The sequence below is a fragment of the Larus michahellis genome, chromosome 15 (genome assembly GCF_964199755.1).
Source record: "Larus michahellis chromosome 15, bLarMic1.1, whole genome shotgun sequence".
In the NCBI taxonomy this organism is placed as follows: Eukaryota; Metazoa; Chordata; class Aves; order Charadriiformes; family Laridae; genus Larus; species Larus michahellis.
This window is the reverse complement of record NC_133910.1, coordinates 10,123,144-10,146,085: the sequence shown is the minus strand read 5'-3', so window position 1 is coordinate 10,146,085 and position 22,942 is coordinate 10,123,144. Positions and strand designations below refer to the sequence as shown.

Genomic DNA, 22,942 nt, shown 5'->3' with positions numbered 1-22,942 from the left:
AGTTCCTGTGAGTCCTTCACTACCAGCGTGGAATGTCTCAGCAAAGTTTTCAGTTTTAACAAACTCCATCTGCAGATTAATAATAGAATACTTGAGATGGATGTTCTGTCTGTTACAGGAACAAGTGATTGACCTGAAGTCAGGCTTTACTATGGAAATAGGAAAACTGAATTTTGATGTCAGGGAAAAATGTCTAAACACTGACGAGCTTTGTTGAGTTTCTTCAGTTTTTGGCAGGAAAGGGATATTGAATTTTCCCAAACCAACGCTGAGTTGTGATATGTGGAACTTTTGTTAGCTGGTCTCTCTTACTCATGCCATCTAATAAATAAACATCAAATGTTATACTGTCATTTAGAAAGGTAAATATACCATGAAGGATAAGGGAAAGATCCTGTTTAACATCCTCTAGTAATACTGCTTCTGTCTCAGTTACATAGGTGACAAAGGGTTAGGCTGTTCAAAATCTGTAAGACTCTGACAGGATTTGGAACAAAGACACCCAGAAACTGCTTTGGTCTTCATGTTTGAAAGATGTATTTTTAGTTGAGTGAGTGAGAGGTCATTTATTCACAAAATAAGAATGAAATGCCATTTGCAACACTAGACCTCATTTTGTGTGTTAATAGTCTTGTTTACTTTTAAACTGGATAGGGACAGATTCAAAAGTCGTGACAATTTAGCCTTTCTCTAAGAGGGAGGAGAAGGGAGGTAAAGGCAAGTGGAACTGATATGAAAGATTTAAATGCTCAGTGATAAATACACTTTCCTCTCTCTCAGATGCCCGAGGAGCAAGCTTTCAGTGTTCTGGTCAAAATCATGTTTGATTACGGACTCAGGGAACTTTTCAAACAAAACTTTGAAGATTTGCACTGCAAGTTCTATCAGCTGGAGCGCCTCATGCAGGTGGGTGTTCAACTTGCGTGAAGTGAATGGATCAGAAGCCTGCAATTCAAAACTACCAATTTATCTTATACATGAATAGTGTTTGTGACGTCCTAGTAAGGATGAAGTGTGAGGGCTATCCCTATGGGAGGTTTTTTTAAGAATAGAGACTGTTGACTGGAGACCAGCTGGATGCCGCTGGCAGCGTGCAGTTAGTTTGAAGGCAGATGTGTTTGACCAGGTGGAGTGACCCTCGTATGGCCTGGCGTGGCGGTGACTTCTGAGCTCACTGCAGGCACACCACAGAGGAGCTCTGCAGTGCCAGCACATCCACAGGCTGGGTTTCCTGCGAAGATGAGAGCTCGGAGATTGCACTCGCTGTGCATGAGACACAGTGTCCTTCTGAGCATCCACACTGGGGCAAGCCTTCAGCATCCTTAGAAGGTCCTTTAGCATGTCGGGCAGCTGTCTCGTCCGCCATGGGTGGATACAGAAACCTGCCTTGCTGCACTGATTGCCACTCTACCCTAATTACTTCTGTTAATTTGGGATTTCAGCTATGGTTCCAAAATAGTAGAAATTAACTTTCAGTATTTATGTGGGTTTTTTTATTATTAGGAATACATTCCTGATCTGTATAACCACTTTCTGGACATCAGCCTTGAAGCGCACATGTATGCTTCCCAGTGGTTCCTTACCCTGTTCACTGCAAAATTCCCTCTCTACATGGTCTTCCATATTATTGACTTACTCTTATGTGAGGTATGTGTTACAACTGGAGACTTGTACTGCTGGCAGCTTTTTGTAGTTTCTCACTATCTTGATTCATGTCCTTGTTTCTGTCTGTTCTTTCAGAGATAGGCATGTGATAATTATTTTTATGTAGAACTGTTATGTTTCTGCAATGAAAAAGAGTTAGCATGATTTTAAAGGTATAAATTAGGAGTTGATATCTATATAAAATACTAGAATCTCCCATTTCTTTTAACACTGCTGAATGTATGTGAGATTCTGTATAGTGCTTATGGGGTAAGAGTTATCTTACAAATATGTGGATTCCTCTGTTATTAAACCGTATTATATGCAATGATAACTTTTGTTTTTGTCCTAGAGTATTATTGCACGGAGGCCATTGCATATAAAATTGCCCAGCTAACTCTCGTGCTGGTAACCTAACAAGCTTGGAGCTCTTTCTCCTTGAAACTTCAAGCCTCTTTATACTTCACAGCATATATTTAGAGAGCAAAATTCTTTATATTGAGATTTTGTACATAATCACGTTTAGAAACGTGTATTTGGTAGTATGCTAGTAAGTAGTGTAATTTGAGTCAGAGCTTATTAACATAAGTGAACAAATCACCTTTCATACTGAAGCATCCTTGAGTTATTTAATTATTTGCTTTTTTCCTCACTGTTTAACATGGTGCATCCATTCTACGTTGGATCTGCAGTTGTTACTGTGAAGTGGCAGTTTGTCTGCATCTCCTTTACTGAAGGGTTTCAGCGTTCATTAATCTGCTGGTCAATGTTTTTACCCTTTCTCTGTATCTGTCTGCTGCTTGCTTTGTCCACGTGCCAATGTAATAGAAAGCAACAGATGGTATGGAGAAAATCAGTTCTATTTGTTTAGAAACACATGTTTAATTCATAAATAGTAAATGTGCTCATAGTGAAGTTTTAAGGGGTTTTTATTGTTTTAAAGTAATAGTCAAAAAATAATTTAGTGGGAAAAAGAAAGACATAATCTTGAAATAAGATGAGCAATGTGTCTTATCAAAGGTACCTCTTAAGATGGTGTGTGCTAATACTGACTATAGGGACTGTTTGTATTTAATTGGGCAATATAAATAAAAGACTTCTAACAAGTAGTGTCAAAACAGATGATGATGACGTGGGACTCTGTCCTAAAGTGAGTCACTTTCTTTTTCATTACAGGAATTATCACAATTTTTTAGTACCAGAACTTAATATATTGATGTATATATTGCTGCATTTGAATCCAGGGTTTTCAGAAGTTGCTATATGATAAATGATCGTGAGCCGCCCATCTAGTCATTAAAAAATAAAATATAGTACAGAACAGTGCCTTCATCATTTCAGAGTTTCAAGCTACTAAGGAGATAGTAAAACCTGTGTTGAAACATTGTTTTGCTATCTATAACGATGCTCCAGTAAATAGACTTTCCTAATTGTTTGCAAAGTCATTCTCTGGGCCTTTGATTTAATATAGCACCTGTTACTTCTGTATCCTGGTTCTCCTTTTCACAGAAAGTAGACAAACAACAAAACCCACCAAATAAATTAATATCCTGGCTTGTAAATACTGAGGAATTAATTTATTTTGCCATTATTTTTCTCTCCAGGGAATAAGTGTTATCTTTAATGTTGCACTGGGATTATTAAAAGTGAGTATCAAACATTACATTGTGTTTTATGCATCATCATGCACAATATAAAAAATTAAGATGCCTGTTAGAAAAATATTAAGCTTTTTAAAAAAAAAACAGCTAACAGCTTCCTGTATTACACGTGCCGTTGTCCGGCATGCACCGTACAGCACAGTGCTTTTGGGTGGGGGGGAAATAGTAGGTTGCAGAAATAGAAACAAACAGTTATTTGGAGAAGGTTAAGTAGTAGTCATGTTGTTGGAGGTTTACAAAACTGGTGTTGTGCTATTGTCTCTGGGAATTCAGTAATTTTGCAGGATCTCCTTTGCAGTTACTGTTTTTTTCTTTCCCTGTCTCTAGACTACCAAGGATGATTTGTTACTGACTGACTTTGAAGGGGCATTAAAATTCTTCCGTGTACAGCTGCCCAAGAGATATCGCTCAGAAGAAAATGCAAAAAAGCTGATGGAATTAGCATGTAATATGAAGGTAAAGATGTGGTGACAGCAACCGCAACCATTTCTTTATGCATACAGTTTCCATCTCCGTATGTAACTTTGCAGCTCACTTGTCCAAATGCACATACATTGCAGATGCTTCACAGCGAAGCCCAGTAAAGCCCCAAGATTCTCAGTGATATGGGCCCACCTGCAGAACTCAAAACCAGAGTGACTTTCAGGAAATAATATTCAGTGCTACTGAAAATCAGACTACTTGAAAAAAAAAAAAAACCAAAAACAAAACAAACCCCAAACCCAACCCAACTTAAATGACTAATGACACTAATATAAAATAATTGCAGACATCTCTGTAGTTCTTTGATGAAATCTTTCTCTGGTAGTAGCTGCAAACAGGGTAGTGTCTAGAGGTAGTGGGGAGGTTTCATTTAAAACAGAGTAAATAATGCAAAAGCAGAATGTCATCTTTCCGGCAGAATATGGCTATTTTTAATTGCGGGTGCATGTGATGTTTATGTGCTGCAATAGGGAGCTCATTAAAAATGCATTGATAGGTTTACAGATCTTCTAGGGAGATGAAGGAATATGATTTGGCATTTAAGATTTCTTACAAGTCAAGCTAGGGAAATGACCTTGAGGTTTACATATTTCCTGTGTGAGGTTTTGGTTTGTCATTGTTTTATGGTGGGGGATGTATGCCGCTTTTTTAAAAAGCGTTTTAAGTTAATTTCCCGTTCAGAACTATTTCACTTGTACTCTGTGTAGCTGACAATAACAGGTTAATCTGTTATGATCTTTGTAGTCTAAAGAGGGTCTTCTTTATACGAAATTAAACAAAGTGCTGGCTGAGCTGTATGTTTTCTAGTGCCGCCACACTTAGCTGAAGTGTTTTAATGATGCAAAAAAGCGTTGTTTTTCATGAGCGGCTCATGTGGGAGGTCTATAGTTTGGGCTTCCTTCTTGGCTTTTCCTTTGGGTACTGGAAACAAGGGCTACGACGCTCTGGTTGGAGGCAGAGCTCCGACATGTACCGTACGGTGTTTGGTGTGCCCATGTTTCTGAACATGAATCTTTTGTAATTACCTACTGCTTTCTGCGAGGGTGGTTGAGGCTAGCAAGCTAATCTAGGCTGGCTCTTAAAGTGGTCATCACAGCTGTCTGACTTCACCCACAAATCGTTGATTAACTGCTCATACAGTCAATGTTTAGGAAATACCGACTTATATAACAGAAACCGTGTTATCGCAGCAAAGTGTCATCTCTGGTCCTTACAGGAGCCGCCTTTTGAACAGAATAGAAACATAGGAACTACAGTTTGGTGTGTACTGTAGACTGGAGAAATGCACTTCCAGAAATGAATTCATCTTAGTAATTCCTGTTTTCTTAATTGAATTTATTCAGAGCGCTCTGTGAGCTATCCTGTGTGCTTGAACTACTGAAGTAAAGAGTGGAGGGTTTTTTTGCTTGATTGCGGGTTTTTTTAGATGTCAATTGCCCACTAAGCCCTATTTCTTAAATATAACTATATGAAATAAAAGTTCTAGCCTTTGACATTAAGACTTCAGTTATATATAGCAAATATCGCATTACCTCACAGCTGAACATTTAACTGCTTTTCTAATCAGTAAATATTGTAACTAAAGCTTTATATAGGCACTTTGGAATAAGCCCTTAAAGTGAAATTTGCAAAAAAGGTTACAGTTAGGAAGTTATTGATTCCTCTTCATAGGTCTAACGATTGAGTTCTAAAATGGAACTTTGCTAATTTATTTAGTGTATTTTAAGGAAGCTGTAATTCTTTCTTTACAGTTTCACATAGACTAATTTTTAGTCAAATACACTGGTATGATTCAAAGTATCCTTTTTCCTTAAAAATTAATAGAGGAATTCTTTGGAGCATCATTGCATACGTACATGACTTCCCTGGTACGTTAACGTTCAAGGCATCTTGTACTCCTGCTGTAGTAGCAGTACAGATAGCAGTATTCTGCATAGAGTTCAAGCATATCTTATATGAAATTCATGTAGAAATGACAGAATAATCAAGAATAAAGTAGGCTATCTTAGCTCTCCAATTGTTTAACATTAGCCACAGATTAGAGGTTGCACGTGCATCTGGTTAAGATCGTGTGTAATGAGTGCATTTGCCTTTCATGTTTTCGAATAACAACTTGTTCCTCTTCCCACTCTGCCAAAATTCCCTGCGTTCCCAGTGTGGTGTGAAGTAGTTAAAGCAAATGCTCTTCTCTGAGCGGTACGCGGGAGGGTTGTCCACTTCAGTGCTCTGTGGTTTTGAGTGGAAGTTGGGGAGGAAGCAGGGGCTGCGCTGCTGGGCTCTGCACAGCGGCTGAACGCTTCTCTGTCGCATCCACATGTGTTTCCCCTGACGGGAGTGCTGCACATAATTGCTTTCTTTGACCTAAAATATAAGTCCTTTGCTGTCAGTAGAAATCTCCAGCTCTGGATCTGGAAGTAGTTTTGAGCAGAAAAGGGCCTGATGTCAAAATAAATCATTTATAGGAAGGGAGAAGTAGCCTGGCTAAGGCATTGTGATTACAACAGCATTCTGCTGGAAAGGAGGTCAGTAAATGATCAGCTTGAGACAGCACTAGATTCTTAAAGTTACTCCTTGGTGTTGCCGTCAAATGTTAACAGAGTTACTGCTGCCTCCTGTGCCCCTGCAAAACTGTGGTGGGTCTTCAGTGTTCGTTTCTGCTTTCTGTCACATGCAAACCCAAAGGCCTTGCTGACTTTCCCAGGGCATGATTCCCTCTGGACTCCAGTGTCCAGAATCGGTGACAATAGCAAATCTTCTCAGGATCACCTTATTACTGGTGTCTAGAAGCAAAACTGGTTAAGTGCACTCAGGAATGTAGAAGACGAAAATACAATGGTGTGTGCCTTCCTTCCTTTTCTCTCTCACATGGCTGTACGCCTCGCTTTTCAAGATCTAACCTTTACATAGCTTGAGATTTGGGGTATGAAACCAAATAGTCTGGGCAGTGTTTCCACAGGGGCAGAGCACTGAAATAATCTGCTGAATTTACTGGCTTCATTGTCAGCAAAGGGTTAATAGTCTGCGTGTTTGTCTGGAGTGCTTTGTAAGAATAACTTCTGCAGTTGTGATGTGGCTGGACTGACTCCGGATAAATGGGCTGGCATCTCCAAAAAAATGTCAACTGAAGTACAGGGAAATGTTTCTGTGCAGCCCTCGCTAGAGGGAGCCTAACTACCAGTTTTCTACAGTTCATGTCAAGTAAGGTTGTTAACGATAAAACCAAAGATAAGAGAAACTAAACGGTTTTCCCATTTTGCCTGTCATTTATGCATGTAAAATTTGTTTACCATGTTTCTCAGACAAGACTTTTTTAAAGAGGAAAACATAGCCATAGGTTTTTAATTTGTTTGGTTTACTGAAATAATAATAATAATGGTTCAGCAGCAACTTTTAATACTAGAGATTTCACTTAGATGCATACTAACTTGCAAGCCACAAGCGCTCACAGTGGTCTTGGCGTGGTCCGTGTTGCTAAACCCTTGTAGCATACGGCCCAGCTGAGAGGTGACCCCAGGAAAGATGCCGCTGGGGATCTGTTACAGGTTCTTCTGTGTCTCTGGCCCTGTAGGACTGAGCACTGTGCACAGGCCATTGAATTCAACACCGCCTTTCTCGCCCTTCTCACAGAAGGGGAAACTGGCACCCTGAGAAAGTCGCTTTCCTAGAGTTGGGTATCCCAGAGCCACAGACAGAATTCCAGCCTTCCAAAGCCCAGAACAGCAGGGGACAGCACATACGTGCTCTGGGTCGTTGCTGCTTGCCGAGACACCTCAGCAGCTCTGGGACTGGGCTGTCTTCTCCTGAGCTTGAGTGACACTCGCAGAAATGTCAGCTGAGCCCGCACTTGCCCTTTCAGCATTTGCAGTCTCACGTATAGTAAACCAAGTACTTCTGCGTGATGGTAGATGTTACAGCTGAAAAAGCAGCTGAAGAAACCTCAGCATCTCGCTAGTTCAAAAATTCAACACGGCTTGTGGGTTTTGAGGCAATCTGTTATGCTAAGCCACTGTAGCGTTCGGAGCATCAGATAGCTGTGCAGCACAAGGAAAACTCGGGTAGGATGTTCCTGTGGATGCCTTGCAAAAGCTTTTCTATGTTCCACAGAAGAATAAGAGGAAGGGATGCTTTATTTATTATATTGAGTAGAATAGAATTTTTGGCTGTGTCTAAGGGTTTGATACTCAAAATTGAGTAAAGATATTAGCTGTGTTTTGTAGAAGGCAGGAATTGCCTAAAGCTTGTACCATAACCCTTTGTGAATTGTGTTCTTTTATTGATGTTCTGGGCAGGAACTAATGGGCTGCTTTAATTTAGATTAGCCAGAAGAAGCTGAAGAAATATGAAAAGGAGTATCATACCATGAGAGAGCAGCAAGCTCAACAGGAGGATCCTATAGAAAGATTTGAGGTAATGCTTAAACTACTGCAGCCTGATGTAACACACAGTACCTCCAGGAAGTTCCCACTTTGACTCATTTTTCTTTGAGCTGTTTTTGTTTTGTGACCAATTTGGATACCACAGGGGAATCAGCTACACGAGCATGAAGTGAATCTGTATATTTTGGCAATGTTAATCAGGATGGGGTTGTTGTGAGCCCACCTTCACACTGAAAAAAGGAATAGTATGAATTTATATTTGGGCTTATACAACTGTTTCACTAGAGCCTGTTTCAAGCCCTTGTGTCACATGCTGATTGCACCAAAAGCCGTGAACAGAAAGAAAATGCCTAACTGACTCTGACTCTGCCTTCCCGATTATAATCTTGACTTCACTCCTCTTCCTAATTTCAAATTATGTATGTTATGGTAGGTATACAATTTTATAAATATTTTATTTAGCAAATAAATATAGCATAGGAATAAATTTTATACGTAAAATTATGTATGGTTATATGTAACACAATAACACACACATAAATTTATACATTCTAAGCTGAAGAGTTTTATGTAAACTTTCTTTAATATCTGTCTGTGTGCTGGGAGTTGTAACAGGAGGGAGAAAATAGAGTGTTTTTCCCAGGATCCTCCTCTCACCTGTTTCCAGCATGCAAATTCTATTTTGAGCCAAGAAGATCAGTACTTGTAGGAACCTCCTGGCAAGCTGTTGATGGCAGAATGACACCCCACTTCTGCAGTCTTCAAAAACATTTCTGTAGCTCAACAAGTAATAGCTGAGCAGGGTTATTTATATGTGGCTTCTTTTCAAGGCTTATATTTTCTGTTTACAATAGGGCTGGCTAGTTTTGTCCTCATTGAATTTCATGCAGGTAGAGTTGTCTTTGCATACTTAAGATATAAAGTAGGCATTTCTGCTTAGGCACAGTAAACATTGTGTTTTATAGACAAACACCTGGGAAGATTTTTTTTCTTGATTTCTTTTGTTTTGTTTCCCACAGCGTGAGAACCGGCGCCTACAAGAAGCGAACATGAGGCTTGAGCAAGAAAACGATGATCTTGCACACGAACTGGTGACCAGCAAGATTGCTCTGCGAAAAGATTTGGACAACGTAAGACATGTCTTTATGCTGACTAGTGGAGACAAGGTACTAGGGGTAATTCCTTATTACTCCTCTCATTGGAGAGGAGATGCATAGAGTGTTTCCAGTTGGGTGGGAAAGGACTCTTTCTTCCATGGCCTTATTGCAGACTGATGAGATATAGGCCTGTGTCAGAGGTCCATGGGAAACAAGATGGTGACTGAAATACTAATTACTCTGAAAAACTTTCAGAGTAATTTGAGGGAGAGGAGAGGTTCTGAGCCTGTACTTGAGCAGTTGTTTTATTCTCTATGTATATTAAAAGAAAGTCCAGCAGGAGCTAAGTCAAGTCTTTAAATTGTCACAGAGATAATAACGTGGATGCTGTATTCTGTTTTCCTTCAACTGGTATTCTTATGAGTAAGATTTCACAGCAGACAGCCTTTTGCCAAGGGCCTAGTAAATGTGAAAGTCTGAGTCTGTCTGGCTCTCAGTGGAATCAGATTCTTGGATACCTCAGGCAGCTCTAAAGATGTTATTGTGGTTTCCATTTGGCTTGTTGAAATCTGCCCGTGTGAACTCATCATCCTGGGTTGTTTCCCATATCAGTAGAGCTCTCAGGAGGAAACTTTGGGTTTGCTTTGTGTTAAAGGATTTTATTTTTTTTAAGCTTGCTGTGCCATTCCCTTCTTTACATACTCATGTTTGGGAGGGTTTATTAGGATGTGCTTTTTTTTTTTTTTACAGGACATGCAGAGACAGAAAGATACTGGTGTTTGTAGTGCAGGTGGTAGGCTAGAACGCATTTGGTCTGTCTGCTTGGGGAGGTGAGGGGAACAGTTCAAGTGCTTGTGTTTTGTCGTTCTTGTTCTGTACCAAGATAAATGCATTTCTGGAATCTCAAAGGAAAATCACTTTTGAAAATCATACAGTGCAGGAGTTGACAGGCTTTAAAATCTTTCGACTTAACTGCTACAGAGAATTTAAGGTTTCCCACGGTCTCCTGGAAACTTGCTGTTGGAAAAATATTCAGAGTAAATGTTGATGGGTGGATGTTGCTCTTAATGAGGTTTGGTTTATGAATTTCAGGTTTATTACATCTACTGCTCTTTTCGTGTTAAAATCTGTGAATCATAGAAGTATGTTTTAGAAGCAGGGTTTTCACAGCGCACTGACATTTCCTGTTACCTTGTGCTTTTTCGCTTCGTTAAAGACAGCTCATCGAAGGCCGTGCAGCCTGCCCAGCGGTTGGACTCCAGCAAAAAATGTACTGCAGAAGCTTTTTGTACCAGCTGTTATCTAACTGTTGTTTGTGGCTGTTTGAGCCTGTATGAGACAGTTTTGCTTTTACATTGATTCGTTTAAATGGAGAGCTGAGGAACAGAATTAAGCAAAATCTTTGAGGCATCTGATTGGATTTATAATAGTCATGCTTTCAAAGATGGTAAATGATGTTGGCAGCATTTGGGTTATTCCCCAGGAGGAGATAGGTAGGTTTGATCCTACTTTAGGACCCCGATTAATTCTTCTAATTGGATCCTGAAAGGATAAGTTTCACTCTACTAGCCAGATGTCCTGAAAGAAAAGTACCAAAGGGCATTGTTTAACACACCTTTTCTAATACTTTCATGGCATGTCTGAAATCTTGCAGCCTAAAAGATCAAAGCCAAAACATTTGGACATATAAGAATTTCCTTAATATCCTTTGCACTAGACCAGAAAATAGGCTTCATTTTTCTACTGTTGTTGGACTCCCACATCCCAGTTTTCTTTAACTTTAAAACAGCTTAAAAACCATGTCTAATGAAAAGATGTTCTCTTTGCCTTTGCCGTCTGTTTTAAAGGATCAGCAGGACTTTAAGGGACTAAAATTCACTTTTTGATTTTATTCCTTTGAAGGGAATTGGTACAGCCACTTTCTGAAGATTTTATATATCAGTTGAGTTATTGATCTATTTTTATGTAGAATTCATACACCTATTGGGAAGTACTGGGTTGCTGTGTATAAGACAGGAAAAGATGACCTAACTTTGCAGAGAGAGTTTTATTGGTTTATAAAGAACCCAAGATTTTTCAACAATACATCTTTATTCTTAAAAACCTGCAGTAAAAAAAGACTGTATGGTTTCTGGTGGAACATCTCTTTTCTTTGAGGAAAGGAAAGAGAGGTCTGGCTCTTATGTTTCCTTTGGCAGCTAAGTTTTTTCATGCGGTATTTTCTGGGCAGCATAATAAAGATGGTATCACGTCCATTGGTAGGTGTCATAGAAGTCGGGGGGGGTTTAAATGTTCTAGAAGCATTTTTCATTAATTCTATTTTCATTGCAAGGCTGAATGTTTGCAAATTGAATTTAGTTCTAAGCTGCTTCTAGTCTTTTATCGATCTTGTGCATTGTGAGCTGTTCTGTGCCTTTTGTGGTCTTCAAAATGTATTGGTCAACTTTCAGTCTGGATGAGAAAAAAACTTATTTGTTACTGGATTTCTTTGAGCAATCCCTACCCCAGTTTTGCTAAAACTAATCCCTGAATTCAAGGAGGAGTTCTGAAGTGATGGAGTCTAGTGGTATACTTGAATTTTGATTATCGTTGTAGATAGTAATTTTAGGGAAATAATTTTTAGAATAAAGCTTTATTAATAGCAATGAACAGACCCTTATTGACAAGGATGAAAAGTCTGCGATCTTGGCTGTGTCCTGCTGGAGCCTGTGCCTGTGGCTGCCTAGCAGCATCGGCACAGCAAGAAAGCCCCTCTTCAGTGTCGTACTCTGCTCTTTGTGTTTCAGGCGGAGGAAAAGGCAGATGCTCTGAATAAGGAACTGCTAATGACCAAACAGAAGCTGATTGATGCAGAAGAAGAAAAGAGGCGCCTAGAAGAAGAATCAGCTCAGGTTAGGGGCATTTCTGTCATTTTCACATTTCTGTGCAGTACAGAAATTAAAAAAAGTGACAAGTGTGGGAAGGGCTTTATATTCGAAGTCATGTTTGTCCCTCTTCTGTAGTGTAAAGGACGTCAGCAAAGCAGAATTCTTTGCTTTCCTGCCAGGTGCTTCATAGGGTAGTGAATTTTTAACTTGAAATCACGAAGGCACAGACTGTGCCAGAGATTGCTGCGCAGAGGCAGTATAGGACGTCAGCTGTCAGCACTTTAATACTTTCTTCTCTTAGCTAGTAATTTTTCTAACAATGATGGCCACCAAAGTCTAGCTTTTCCTTGTCTGCATGGAACTGAGCTAGACCATTGTTCCCTGGTGCAGAGGATAGCAGTAAGGTTAAGGAGAAGGAGGACATACCACCTGGTTATTGCTCAGACTGTACAAATACATAAACCCTTTTTTTTTTTTTTTTCTGCAGCTGAAGGAAATGTGTCGTAGGGAACTAGATAAGGCAGAGTCGGAGATCAAAAAGAACAGCTCTATTATTGGTGACTACAAACAGGTAAGTACAACTTAACGATGATGTGATTTGCTATCGAATTGCAAGACTTTCCCAGGTATTTTAGGAGATTTCTGGAAATAAGTGTAATCTGTGCCATGCATTTGAGGAGATATTTTAGATATTTTACATGGGAAACTCGTGATTGGTTTTGTATCTTCTTTTGCTGAGATCCTGATGCTTGGTGGACAGTTCTGTTTGCCCCTGATGTAGGTATTTGTAGGGCATCAGTGACCACAGCATCAGCCACAGCCTAACGCTGTCCAAATGGGCTCTTGTACATTAAAGGTTCACCTCATCCCAAAAAGATGTTTCTCTCCCAGCTTCCCTTCTTTGATCAGATGGGAACTGCACTTAAGAAATAAAAAAAAATGCCTTTCTCCTTTCAAAGATTTTGCTTTGGAATTCAGGCTCCTGATTGTAAGGTATCAAGGGAGCAAACTCATGTATCGTTTTAGTGGGCCCATAACCTTCAAAACATTCTGAAGTCTGCGTCACACAGGTCTCCGGGAACGAACTGGTGTTTTTACTGCTCTGGCTGTCTTGCCTGGTTCTTTTATCCCAAAGGCAACAAAAAGAGCCATGCCATTCCTAACCTTTTCTGTCTCCTTTAGCTAGGCCAAACTGCTAATAACTTATGTTCAAACTGCACCTTTTTCTTTGGGCATAGAAGAATATGTAGAAAATGAAAATACGGGCAATGAAACAACTTAATGCAGCATCCCAGTATTCCTGGCTTTCTCAGACCCTTCAGACTACCCATGTTAATATTCCTGTAGCATTTATTTGTGCTTTAGCATTCATTTGGGAGGAAATTTACATTTATAAATGGTCTGGTAACATATTTTTTTATGTCAGATTTGTTCCCAGCTGAGTGAGCGACTGGAAAAGCAACAAACAGCAAATAAAGCCGAAATTGAGAAAATACGGGTAAGAGACCAGATAGATCCACAGTCTAGAATGTTTAAATCTCTCAGCAAAATCATAACAGAAAGCACACTATTTATTTCATTATTAAAATGGTGGCTGAAAGAGAGTTCCTTAGTGACTTATAGTTTTGGAAAGAAGATGATAAGGGGGAGATCCTGGAGAAGAGATGAATAACTGTCCGTTCTCTCCCATGCTGTATTGATTACATACTAACCTTGATGCTGGGCAATAACTGTTAATTTTTTTTGAGGGGTCTTTTTTTCTGGAGTAAATTTGTCTGACTTTTACCATAAAGGAACGTGTAGGCAGTACAGAGCCCATTATTGTAGCAATACCGTATTACCAAAAATACAGCAGTGTTTGCCAGAGCCCGTAAATCTTGGGGGTGGCTGGAGTTCCTGCTTGGCTGTGCTTCCCCACGGGTTCCCGAGTTTGCAAGCCATTAGTCGTCCCTCTCGTCTTGTGCTGCTCTTCCAGAGCAGAGGCAGGAAAAGGCTTTGATCGTATCACCAGCACTTCAATGCAAGCGTTCACAATCAGGTATTTACTTTAGCAAAAAGTGGATGACTGTGAGCATTGCCGGGAGTTCTTCAATAAAGAAGGCCGGGTGAAGGTTGCTAGTTCTGCCAAGGACGGTTCAGATGAGGACACAGATGAGGAGAAGGAAACGCTGAAAAACCAGCTGAGGGAAATGGAGCTTGAGCTGGCCCAGACCAAGTTGCAGCTTGTGGAGGCGGAATGTAAAATACAGGTAATGCTTTGGAGGTTCGTTTTGTAGTCTATATGGTACGTCTGCATTCCTAGAAAAATATGTGGTGTGTTGTAGAGGGATTGGAACAGATCCTGTTGGTTTAAATTGTAACTTGCTATTTCCTGCATGGGGTTATTTAACCAAACATTGGTCTGAAACTTAGTGTATGCAGACAAAATAATTGAAATTGTATTGAAGCATTTACCAGCTACTACAACTTCCAGACATCTGCCTGGCTGCAGTGCAGTACTTGCCGACTGAGCTGCTGCAACTTCTTGGAAGAAATCCAAGCTCTGACAAAGTACTGAATCATGCGTTTCTTTATCTCCCAATCAATGTTAAATGAAGAAGTAACATGTGACAAATGTTAGACATGTTTCGTAAAACATGATTGGAAAGCACTCCAGGTATTTGTGTAAAATATGACAATATTGTTCTTTTAGCCTAAAACTGGTGTGTCAGCTCACAGAAACATAAGAATTATTTTGTAGAAAGTCCACTTCCTGTGGGAATAGCTCCTTCTCAGATGGGAGGGAATTAAAGGATTTGGATGTACTAAAGCAAGCTGAATGTTTCACAAAGGGCAATGACACAAGTCTTGGTGTGCTTTTCAAAGCTTTTTTTTCTTCACCAGCTAGTTGTGCTACTTTTAATTTATGTAAGACTTGTTTAACTTCTAAAGCGGCCAAGACATTGTAGATGTCCTAGAGCCTTCTAAGTTTAACTCATATAACCTTGTGCTGTGACTATATAACAAATTAATGAAATTACTCTTCCGTTTGCAGGATTTGGAGCACCATTTGGGTCTGGCATTGAATGAAGTACAAGCTGCAAAGAAAACATGGTTCAACAGAACAATAAGCTCTATAAAAACAGTGACTGGAGTCCAAGGAAAAGAGACTTGTTGAAAAGCAGTTCTGTCAAACACACCTTCTTAACACAACACCTTTTGTTGCCTTCCTTGGCCAGATGTTTAATTCTGTGACATGAGAGGACCAGAATGTAAATAAAATAGAAACACAGCATGTCAGGATTTCAATAGGTCAGTGATAAAGAGGATGGAAACACAAGAAGGGTTTTATTGCTAGACATGGGATCTTCATACTACTGATATTTAACAGGTGATGTAGCTAGATTGAAGCTCTTCAAACACTCCATTCTGCGGTCTGGCTGGAGGCTTTTCACAGACTAGGTACGAGAACTTACCAAACCCTAATTGTTAAGTTTACATATGATAGGTTTTTTTACAGTTATAACCTTTTTTAATATTTTATTTGAAAGGAAAAGTGTCACTAACAAAGTAAAAAAAAAAAAAAAAGGAAAAAAAAATGAAAAAACAAACAACAAAAAAGAGACGACTTTAGCAAGAACTAAAGAACTACATCAGTGCCAGAAAGCAGTCCCCAGAGGTAGGATATGGAGAGTAGGAGGTGACATGTTTTGCTTTATGAATGGGGATGATTTCAGCATTCCTGTCGAGCAACCCCACTTTGTTTTAGTGCATCCATCTCTCTGTGTTTGGCATTTCTTTCTGTTACTAATCAATTCTATGCAACTCTGGGCTTTTTTGGCATGGGCTGCCAAACAAATTCACAACCTGAGGCTGGGAGACTTGTCTAAGTGCTAGACAAGAATAATCAGAATTCTTGGCAAATTTCCGTTTCACTTCTGTGTCATATTGTTTGATCCACATATCAACAGCGTTAAAATCCCCAACACCAGGACTGCTAATAAGTACTAATTATGTGGATGGTCTGACATTTAACTGAGTCTTTTTGTCTGTTTTTTGTCAGGGTTTTTGTTTTGGGTCTGTCTGTTTGTTTTTACCCGGCTGTAGCAGGCCTTCTGTGAAGCTCTGAGAAAGCTTCCAGTATTTAGTTTTGCACATAGGTATGAATGGGACAAAGAAACGATAAACTGAGATATATATGAGGCAAAAATCACTGCGTTGAGTGTAGCTGCGAGCATTTATAGCTATCCAACTGGCTTCCCTGGTTACATGTTCAGAGGTTGTGTAGGTCAATTTTCACACTCGATGCAGTTGCACTAATAGGTGCTAAACGTGCTTGGATTTCTTCTTCATTGGATTGTCTCGAGTTCTCACCAGAAAGCTGTAGAATGGAGTTTTGCACCTTGTAATTTTTTTAATTTATAATGGTTTGTGTTATGCTGAAGTATCTATTGCATCAGTGGATAAATTTTGTGTGCAGTGTGAGTATAAGCTGGTAACAATAAGAGGCACTGGTTTGTATATAAAGATATTTGGTTTATTTTGTATTTCTACCTTTTTCTTGTTTACTGTACTAATGCTAGCTAATGTACTCTGTAACTACGGAATAGAACATGCTATGTCCAAGCTTTTTTCCTTAACTGCATACATTATCTCTATTGTTTAATACCAAAAAAAAAATATACTGTAACTCCATCAATATTAGATGCGTGGACATTGTGGTAGCATAGTTGCAGTGTGTATACTTTATGAATTGAAATATAAACTAGTAAAATTGTATAACTATTTTGTTGTTTCATTTCATTTTAACAGGAAATTAATTAAATATTTTGCAATATACAACTAATTCTCTTCTTAAAGCAGAAGCAGCAGCATCTGCAAGCTTCTCTAATACCAAAACTATAGTCATGCCGCAAAGGGCTTTGCTAAAAAAGACTGCATATTCTGAGTGCTGCCAACACTGCTTTATATAATAAAATCTAGGGTTTGCTTTGAAAAAAGAAACTGCAAGAGTGACCTTGTGCAGCTTGAGGCTTGTGACTCAGTATTTCTCAAACACGTCCAATTTAGAACTTTTTTTTTTTTTTCCCATGGCCCTGCAAATTCTGCTTGGATCTGCAAAATAAATGTAGGCTAGCTCTGCTTATCATCATCAGTAACAAATTCTGGGGGGTCAAGTGTCGTTCACGTCATCTTCACTAGGATTTTCTAGTCATAGCTGAATGTAGAGTTTAGCTGGGCAACTGGGTGGCTGCACTAATTGGGTCACAGTGCAGCACAGGCTCCCCGGCTGTGTGTGTTCTGCAGAGATAACAAGGAGTAAAAATGTATTTTTGTCACCAAAATGACTAAAGGTGACTCTGAAAGCAGCCCTGCTCTAGGAGGCTGTTATCACGCTGTCACTTTTCTAATGATACTTTTGCTTTAAGAGAATGGCATTATAAGGTTGCGGGTAGTCTTTGCTGCTTTGTCTTTCACAGAGGTGCATCCCTTGGTTAATTCAGTTCTGCAATTTCTCAATAATTACAACTTTTGGAGAAAGTGTGAAGGTAAATATGGGAAGGGGGAGCAGGAGGGGAAGAGAAACAACTCAAGCCCAAATCACTTTATCCACTTATCTTCGCCAAAGGGACTGGGAGATACTATAGCTTGCTCTTTCCTCCAAAAATGAGGTACTTAAAGGGAGGGGAACAGTTGCTTTATTGTTCAGATCTCTTCCACTCTCTAGTAAACATTACTTCAAAACTGCATGCAGCATATACTCCCCGTTTAGTATGGATGTGTAACACGCACAATGAGAAACTAATTTCTTCATAACTTTTTATAAGAAAAATTTTATAACCAGTTTCCAGTCATTATGGATTATTTTAGATATCTACCTGAAGGATTTTGATGCTTGGAAATAAATATTACCAATGTATTTCACATCTGACTCCATCTAAAATATCCACAGTTAATTGACAAAAATAGATCCTGTGCTGAGATGCATATCTTTTGAAGCTCAATTACATGTGAAACACAAGGAAGCAGGTCATTTTTAAAATGAGGAAGATGAATTTGCAGATGTTGCAGACTATGAAGAAGCAAGGTTAAAAAAAAAAAAAAAGAGATGTAAGAATGTAAGACAGGAGACCCTCTATTTGTCAAAATAACTGAATAAATTTGTAGAATAGAATCGCAGAATGGTTCAGGTTAGAAGGGGCCTTAAAGATCATCCAGCACCACGCCCTGGGCAGGGACACCTCCCACCAGCCCAGGTTGCTCCAAGCCCCGTCCAACCTGGCCTTGAACCCCTCCAGGGATGGGGCAGCCACAGCTTCTCTGGGCAACCTGGGCCAGGGGCTCACCACCCTCACAGCAAACAATTTCTTCCCCATCTCTCATCTAAACCTCTCCTCTTTCCGTTTAAAACCATTCCCTCTTGTCTTATTGCTCCCCTCCCCAGCTTTCCTGGAGCCCCTTTAGGGACTGGAAGGGGCTGGAAGGTCTCCCCGGAGCCTTCTCTTCTCCAGGCTGAACCCCCCCAGCTCTCTCAGCCTGTCCTCCCAGCAGAGGGGCTCCGGCCCTCCCAGCATCTCCGGGTCCTCCTCTGGCCCCGCTCCAACAGCTCCGTGTCCTTCTGCTGTTGGTGCCCCAGAGCTGGAGCCAGCGCTGCAGGGGGGGTCTGCCCCCAACGGAGCAGAGGGGCAGAATCCCCCCCTTGTCCTGCTGCCCACGCGGCTGGGGATGCAGCCCAGGATGTGGTTGGCTTGCTGGGCTGCCACCACGCGTTGCTGGCTTGTGTTGAGCTTCTCAATGAGCAATCATCGTTAATAAGATGGTTAGTTATTTGCTGGTAGTCAATCACCTTTCTGCTCACATATGCCTCTCAGCTGGTTTTGTGCACTGAACTCGAGATAAGTGCCGCTCTGCTGATGCTGGGTTTTAAGTCTCTTGTGCTCCAGGCTCCAACTTCCTAATGCTTTGTGTGTTTGTGCCATGTCATTAAGCTCCCATGGTCTCATAGTGTGGTGGCTCTAGTGTTACGATCTCGTTTTTCTTGCAGAACTTCTCGGCTGCTCAGGGTCTGCAGCTGGAAGTGGATATTCAAGATCTATCAGAAAGTTTTACCTTTAAGCATTGCTGGTAAGCCTGCTCAAAATTTATGTAACCACCTCCCTGACTTTTTTTAGCTGCCCTTCTTATCCATGGCAGTGATATAAAGTTCCTGTTATCAAGAGGAGGATTTCGCTCCATCTGTTCAACAGCTTGGCTTGCGTTCATCCAGGCTAACTTTAGACGCTTTGGAGGTGCCTAATGTAACATCTTAATCCAGGGCGGTTTTTCAGCCCTGGGCAGGAGCGGGGACGGGTCTGTGGGGCGGGCGCCTGACACCGTGCCCCGAGTGAACAAGGAAGCTCATGTGAGCCTGCTAATTAATATGAAGGTCTTTCTTAAATAAAAAAATAACGAAAACTTGGCATATCTGTGCACAGGGAGGACTGCTTTCTATTTAAAATTTTCCTCTTTTTTTTCTCCCCACTTTTTTTTTTTTTATTGTGTAGTATTATTCCTTCTGTATTACCAAACACAATCAAAGATTCTGCATACAAAAACCTTCAAAATTTTGCTAGAATTTACTGCTGCATGTCCATAATGACTTTGAGGAACCAGGATTTGATTTTGCTGCATTTTCAGCATGCTAATGAAATAGGACAAAGTGTAATCCTGTACTGAAGGCTTTTTTTTAGGATAATCTGGCCACGCAGCTGCAGTCCAGTTACAAGAATGGCAGGAAAGCATGGACTGTGAGAAAAGCCTGATTGCCCCTGTTAAGGAACCATATTTGTTGCCTGACGTGGGCGTAACACTGAAAGTCAAGTGTTTTCTCGCAACATTTTTAAGTTCTTGCCGAGCAGGAGATGAGTGGAACCGAGCTGACTTTGAAGTTTAACATGCGGATGATTGCCTGAGATTGATTTAGATGTGGAGGGGCAATGCGAAGCACCACAAATTCTTCAGGCCCGTCCTTGTACGGCTGCGCACAGGAAAACCCCGCCGGGCGCAGCTCCCTGCCCCAGGGCAGCCGGAGCGGGACCGAGGCCGCCTCAGTGGCGATCCTGGCTCCCTCCGCCCCCCTGAGGAGTGGGGGGGCAGAGCCCGCGCGCCCCAGAGCGGTCTCTGATAGGCTAGCGCACTGATTGGCAGCTGGAGCAGCCCTTGAGAGGCGGCGGCTCGTGGCGCTGTCGTTGGACATCACCAACGGCTGCCTCTTCGCGGCGCCATCTTGTTTTCTGGAAGCTTCGTGGTAGGTGAGGCCCCCGCCGTGGTGGTGGACGCTGCGCCGAGGAAAAGGCGCCGTGGTAGAGGGCGGTGGCGAGAGGGAAGGTTGGGTCTGCCCGGGCGGGAAGGAGGAGCTGAGTGTGGGCACAGCGGATGGCGCCCGAGCAGCCCGCCCAGAGCTGCCGAGCCACCCCTGATCCTGAGGCCTTGAGGGGAGCAGAGGTCTTTCAGCCTGACGGTTCCCTTATTCCCCGCACGGCGGCTGTGGTGGATCCGCTCAGCGGGCTGCTCTCCTTGAGTTCTCCCTGGCATCTGGTGTCTGGAGAGCACTAGGGCAGGGGAAGATGGCAGAGGTTTAGAAGAAAATGTTAATCGCTGGAGATTGATAATGCTGAACTTGATAGTGTGTTAATGGTATTTGTGGAGAACGTGTAAAATTTTGTCTTAATCTGCATGGGATTAAAATTGCCTTTTTTTTTTTTGACCTTTGCAGACAACATCATAGGTCCCTCAGATTGAGGAAAGTGATAAATTCTTTTACGATGTAGCATCAGCACCTGCTATTCTGGGGGGTTAATTTTTATGCTAGCTTGTCACAGTCATAGACAGGTTTGTTCCTTTCTTGTGCCAACTTTGCTGAAAGGTGAAATGAGACCTCCTGAAATGGAAAGCTTTGAAATAGGATGTGAAAACTAATAAAGCACTGTGCGCTTGAACCGTTTGATCTATAATGTGATGAGTGGCTGCCTTGTACTCTTCTCCCCATGGAGACCCTGCACAACAAGAAGCCAATCAAATCACTAACTACTGAGCAGGTTAAGCCAGTTCATGGTTTCCCCCTCCCTGTTAAAGGCTCTGCTGAATGCTGGTTGTATTCTGATGCTGGAAGTACGGAAAGCTTGACTAAGGAAAAAAAAAAATCCACTTCTATAACTATTAGAATCACTGAGGTAATGCTTGTATAGATGTGTAAAAGCTATTTCTGTGCAGCAGCTAACATGCAGGAAACTATAGCTTACATATTTACACATGTAATGCATACAGATGTATTTATATAGGGTAAAAATTGTTGTAAATAGAAGATTTCTGATTTCTGTTCCTGAAGTAATGGGAGAATTTGATTTATCTGATTTCCCCCTGAGGACTGCAGAAGCAGTTTGCTAACCAGTTTTGTGAAATATCTTTTAATTGAGTAATTGTATTACAGGGTTTGGCCCAAATTGGCATTAATGAAATTGCTGCAGATGGCACTGTGAAGGTCCTGGATCCTGCAAGACTTCTAAAGAGCAATGTTAAATAGCAAGTTTCTTAACAGAAATCATCTTTGTTGAGTGATCTTTTAATGTTAAATTAAATGTTCTCTATACTTTTAGGGAGCTAAAATCTATTTTAATAATATTGAGCAATTAGGTAATTCAAGCAATGAACTAATAAAGACAGAACCTGTTAGAATGCCGAATAGCATCCAGCCAGAGATGCGCATTTCAAGATAATATTTCTCCGTGTACTGTTTTATCCTTACTACCTGTATTACTGAGTCTGCCTGGCACATCATATTGATTCTGTGTGGTCAGAGAAGAGATAAAGAAAGAAAACACTTGCAGGTGCTTTATTGCAGGTGCATTTAAAGTACAAAAATCTTTAAATTTGCCTTAATTATAATGTTAGGGCAAAAGTATTTTTTAATCGGCTTTAGTGACTTGAGTTACAGTTGGACGTGATGTGACCTTAGTTGTTCGCTTGCTGTATCATCTCACCTTATTGGCCTTTGGTGTGCAGCTTAACTCTGTATATGATTGTCTCTGGAGGTGTTAACTATTCAGAGTACAGGTTGTTTTATAGAAGTGAGCATGCTGTTTTAGTTATGGTGTTGCAGAGGTTCAACTTGTATGACAAAAATTGTCATTTTTAGGAAGGTTCTACAGTGCTACAGATGGAATCGCAGCCACTCTGGACTCCCAGGCTCCAGAAGGTGCAGAAGCGATGAGGCTTGCAGGCTGCCACATATGAACAGAAGCTCTCATCATGCAGAGTGTACAGTTAGTGTATACCATGAATACATCAAAGCTGTGTGTTTAAAGTCCCTGCTGCGAGCATCTGTTAATGCATGGAGTTGTCTGTGCGATCCAGGGTAAAGGGTAGCCACATTCATAAATGAATTTTGGGAGGTGACACTAGAATGACTCCTGATGGGGTTTTCTAATCTGTTTGGCCAGTTTATCCCACGTAGGGAAAAGAAAACTGCTGTGCAGATTTCATTCAATTTCTGTGCCTGAGAAAAAGTAGTAAAATACTTGCTGAAATGAGACTAAGAGCTGTGCCACTATCAGCTTTCATGATGTGAGCAAAGGGCTTTTATCAGTTCTTTAAGAATACCATAGAAAACCACTGTAGTTTTGGCACAGTTCTTGGCTGACAAGAAGAGGGAAGTGACTGTGCCCTGAAGGCTTATGCTAGTTTAAAGAAGTGGTTTTATGGTAATTTAATACTGGTGCACCAGAGTGAATGGATGGGAAAGAGGAGGAGGATGAAGGCTTGTTGCTTGCAGCATAGTGTATATCTGAGCTCTCCAC

The 22,942-nt window shown here is 40.9% G+C and overlaps 2 protein-coding genes across 4 annotated transcripts in view; one reads left to right on the top strand and one right to left on the bottom strand.

Annotated features, from left to right (window-relative positions):
* The window catches only part of RABGAP1 (RAB GTPase activating protein 1), a 76,143-nt gene extending 57,326 nt beyond the window's left edge, over nucleotides 1–18,817 (top strand). Inside the window, exons 16-26 of one of the 2 annotated variants that reach the window (XM_074608950.1) lie at nucleotides 781–906; nucleotides 1,504–1,647; nucleotides 3,249–3,290; nucleotides 3,633–3,761; nucleotides 8,103–8,195; nucleotides 9,184–9,294; nucleotides 12,048–12,152; nucleotides 12,616–12,699; nucleotides 13,555–13,626; nucleotides 14,180–14,377; nucleotides 15,163–18,817. In XM_074608950.1, the coding sequence (XP_074465051.1) occupies nucleotides 781–906; nucleotides 1,504–1,647; nucleotides 3,249–3,290; nucleotides 3,633–3,761; nucleotides 8,103–8,195; nucleotides 9,184–9,294; nucleotides 12,048–12,152; nucleotides 12,616–12,699; nucleotides 13,555–13,626; nucleotides 14,180–14,377; nucleotides 15,163–15,285 (1,227 nt within the window). In that variant the 3' untranslated portion in view covers nucleotides 15,286–18,817. Of the gene's footprint in view, nucleotides 1–780; nucleotides 907–1,503; nucleotides 1,648–3,248; nucleotides 3,291–3,632; nucleotides 3,762–8,102; nucleotides 8,196–9,183; nucleotides 9,331–12,047; nucleotides 12,153–12,615; nucleotides 12,700–13,554; nucleotides 13,627–14,179; nucleotides 14,378–15,162 lie in introns of both variants that reach the window. The other variant, XM_074608949.1, reaches the window with a different exon arrangement.
* The window catches only part of STRBP (spermatid perinuclear RNA binding protein), an 80,501-nt gene continuing 76,375 nt past the window's right edge, over nucleotides 18,817–22,942 (bottom strand). The window contains exon 20 of one of the 2 annotated variants that reach the window (XR_012590076.1): nucleotides 18,817–20,698. The gene's annotated coding sequence lies outside the window, so the exon portion shown is untranslated. The remainder of the gene's footprint in view (nucleotides 20,699–22,942) is intronic. The other variant, XM_074608983.1, reaches the window with a different exon arrangement.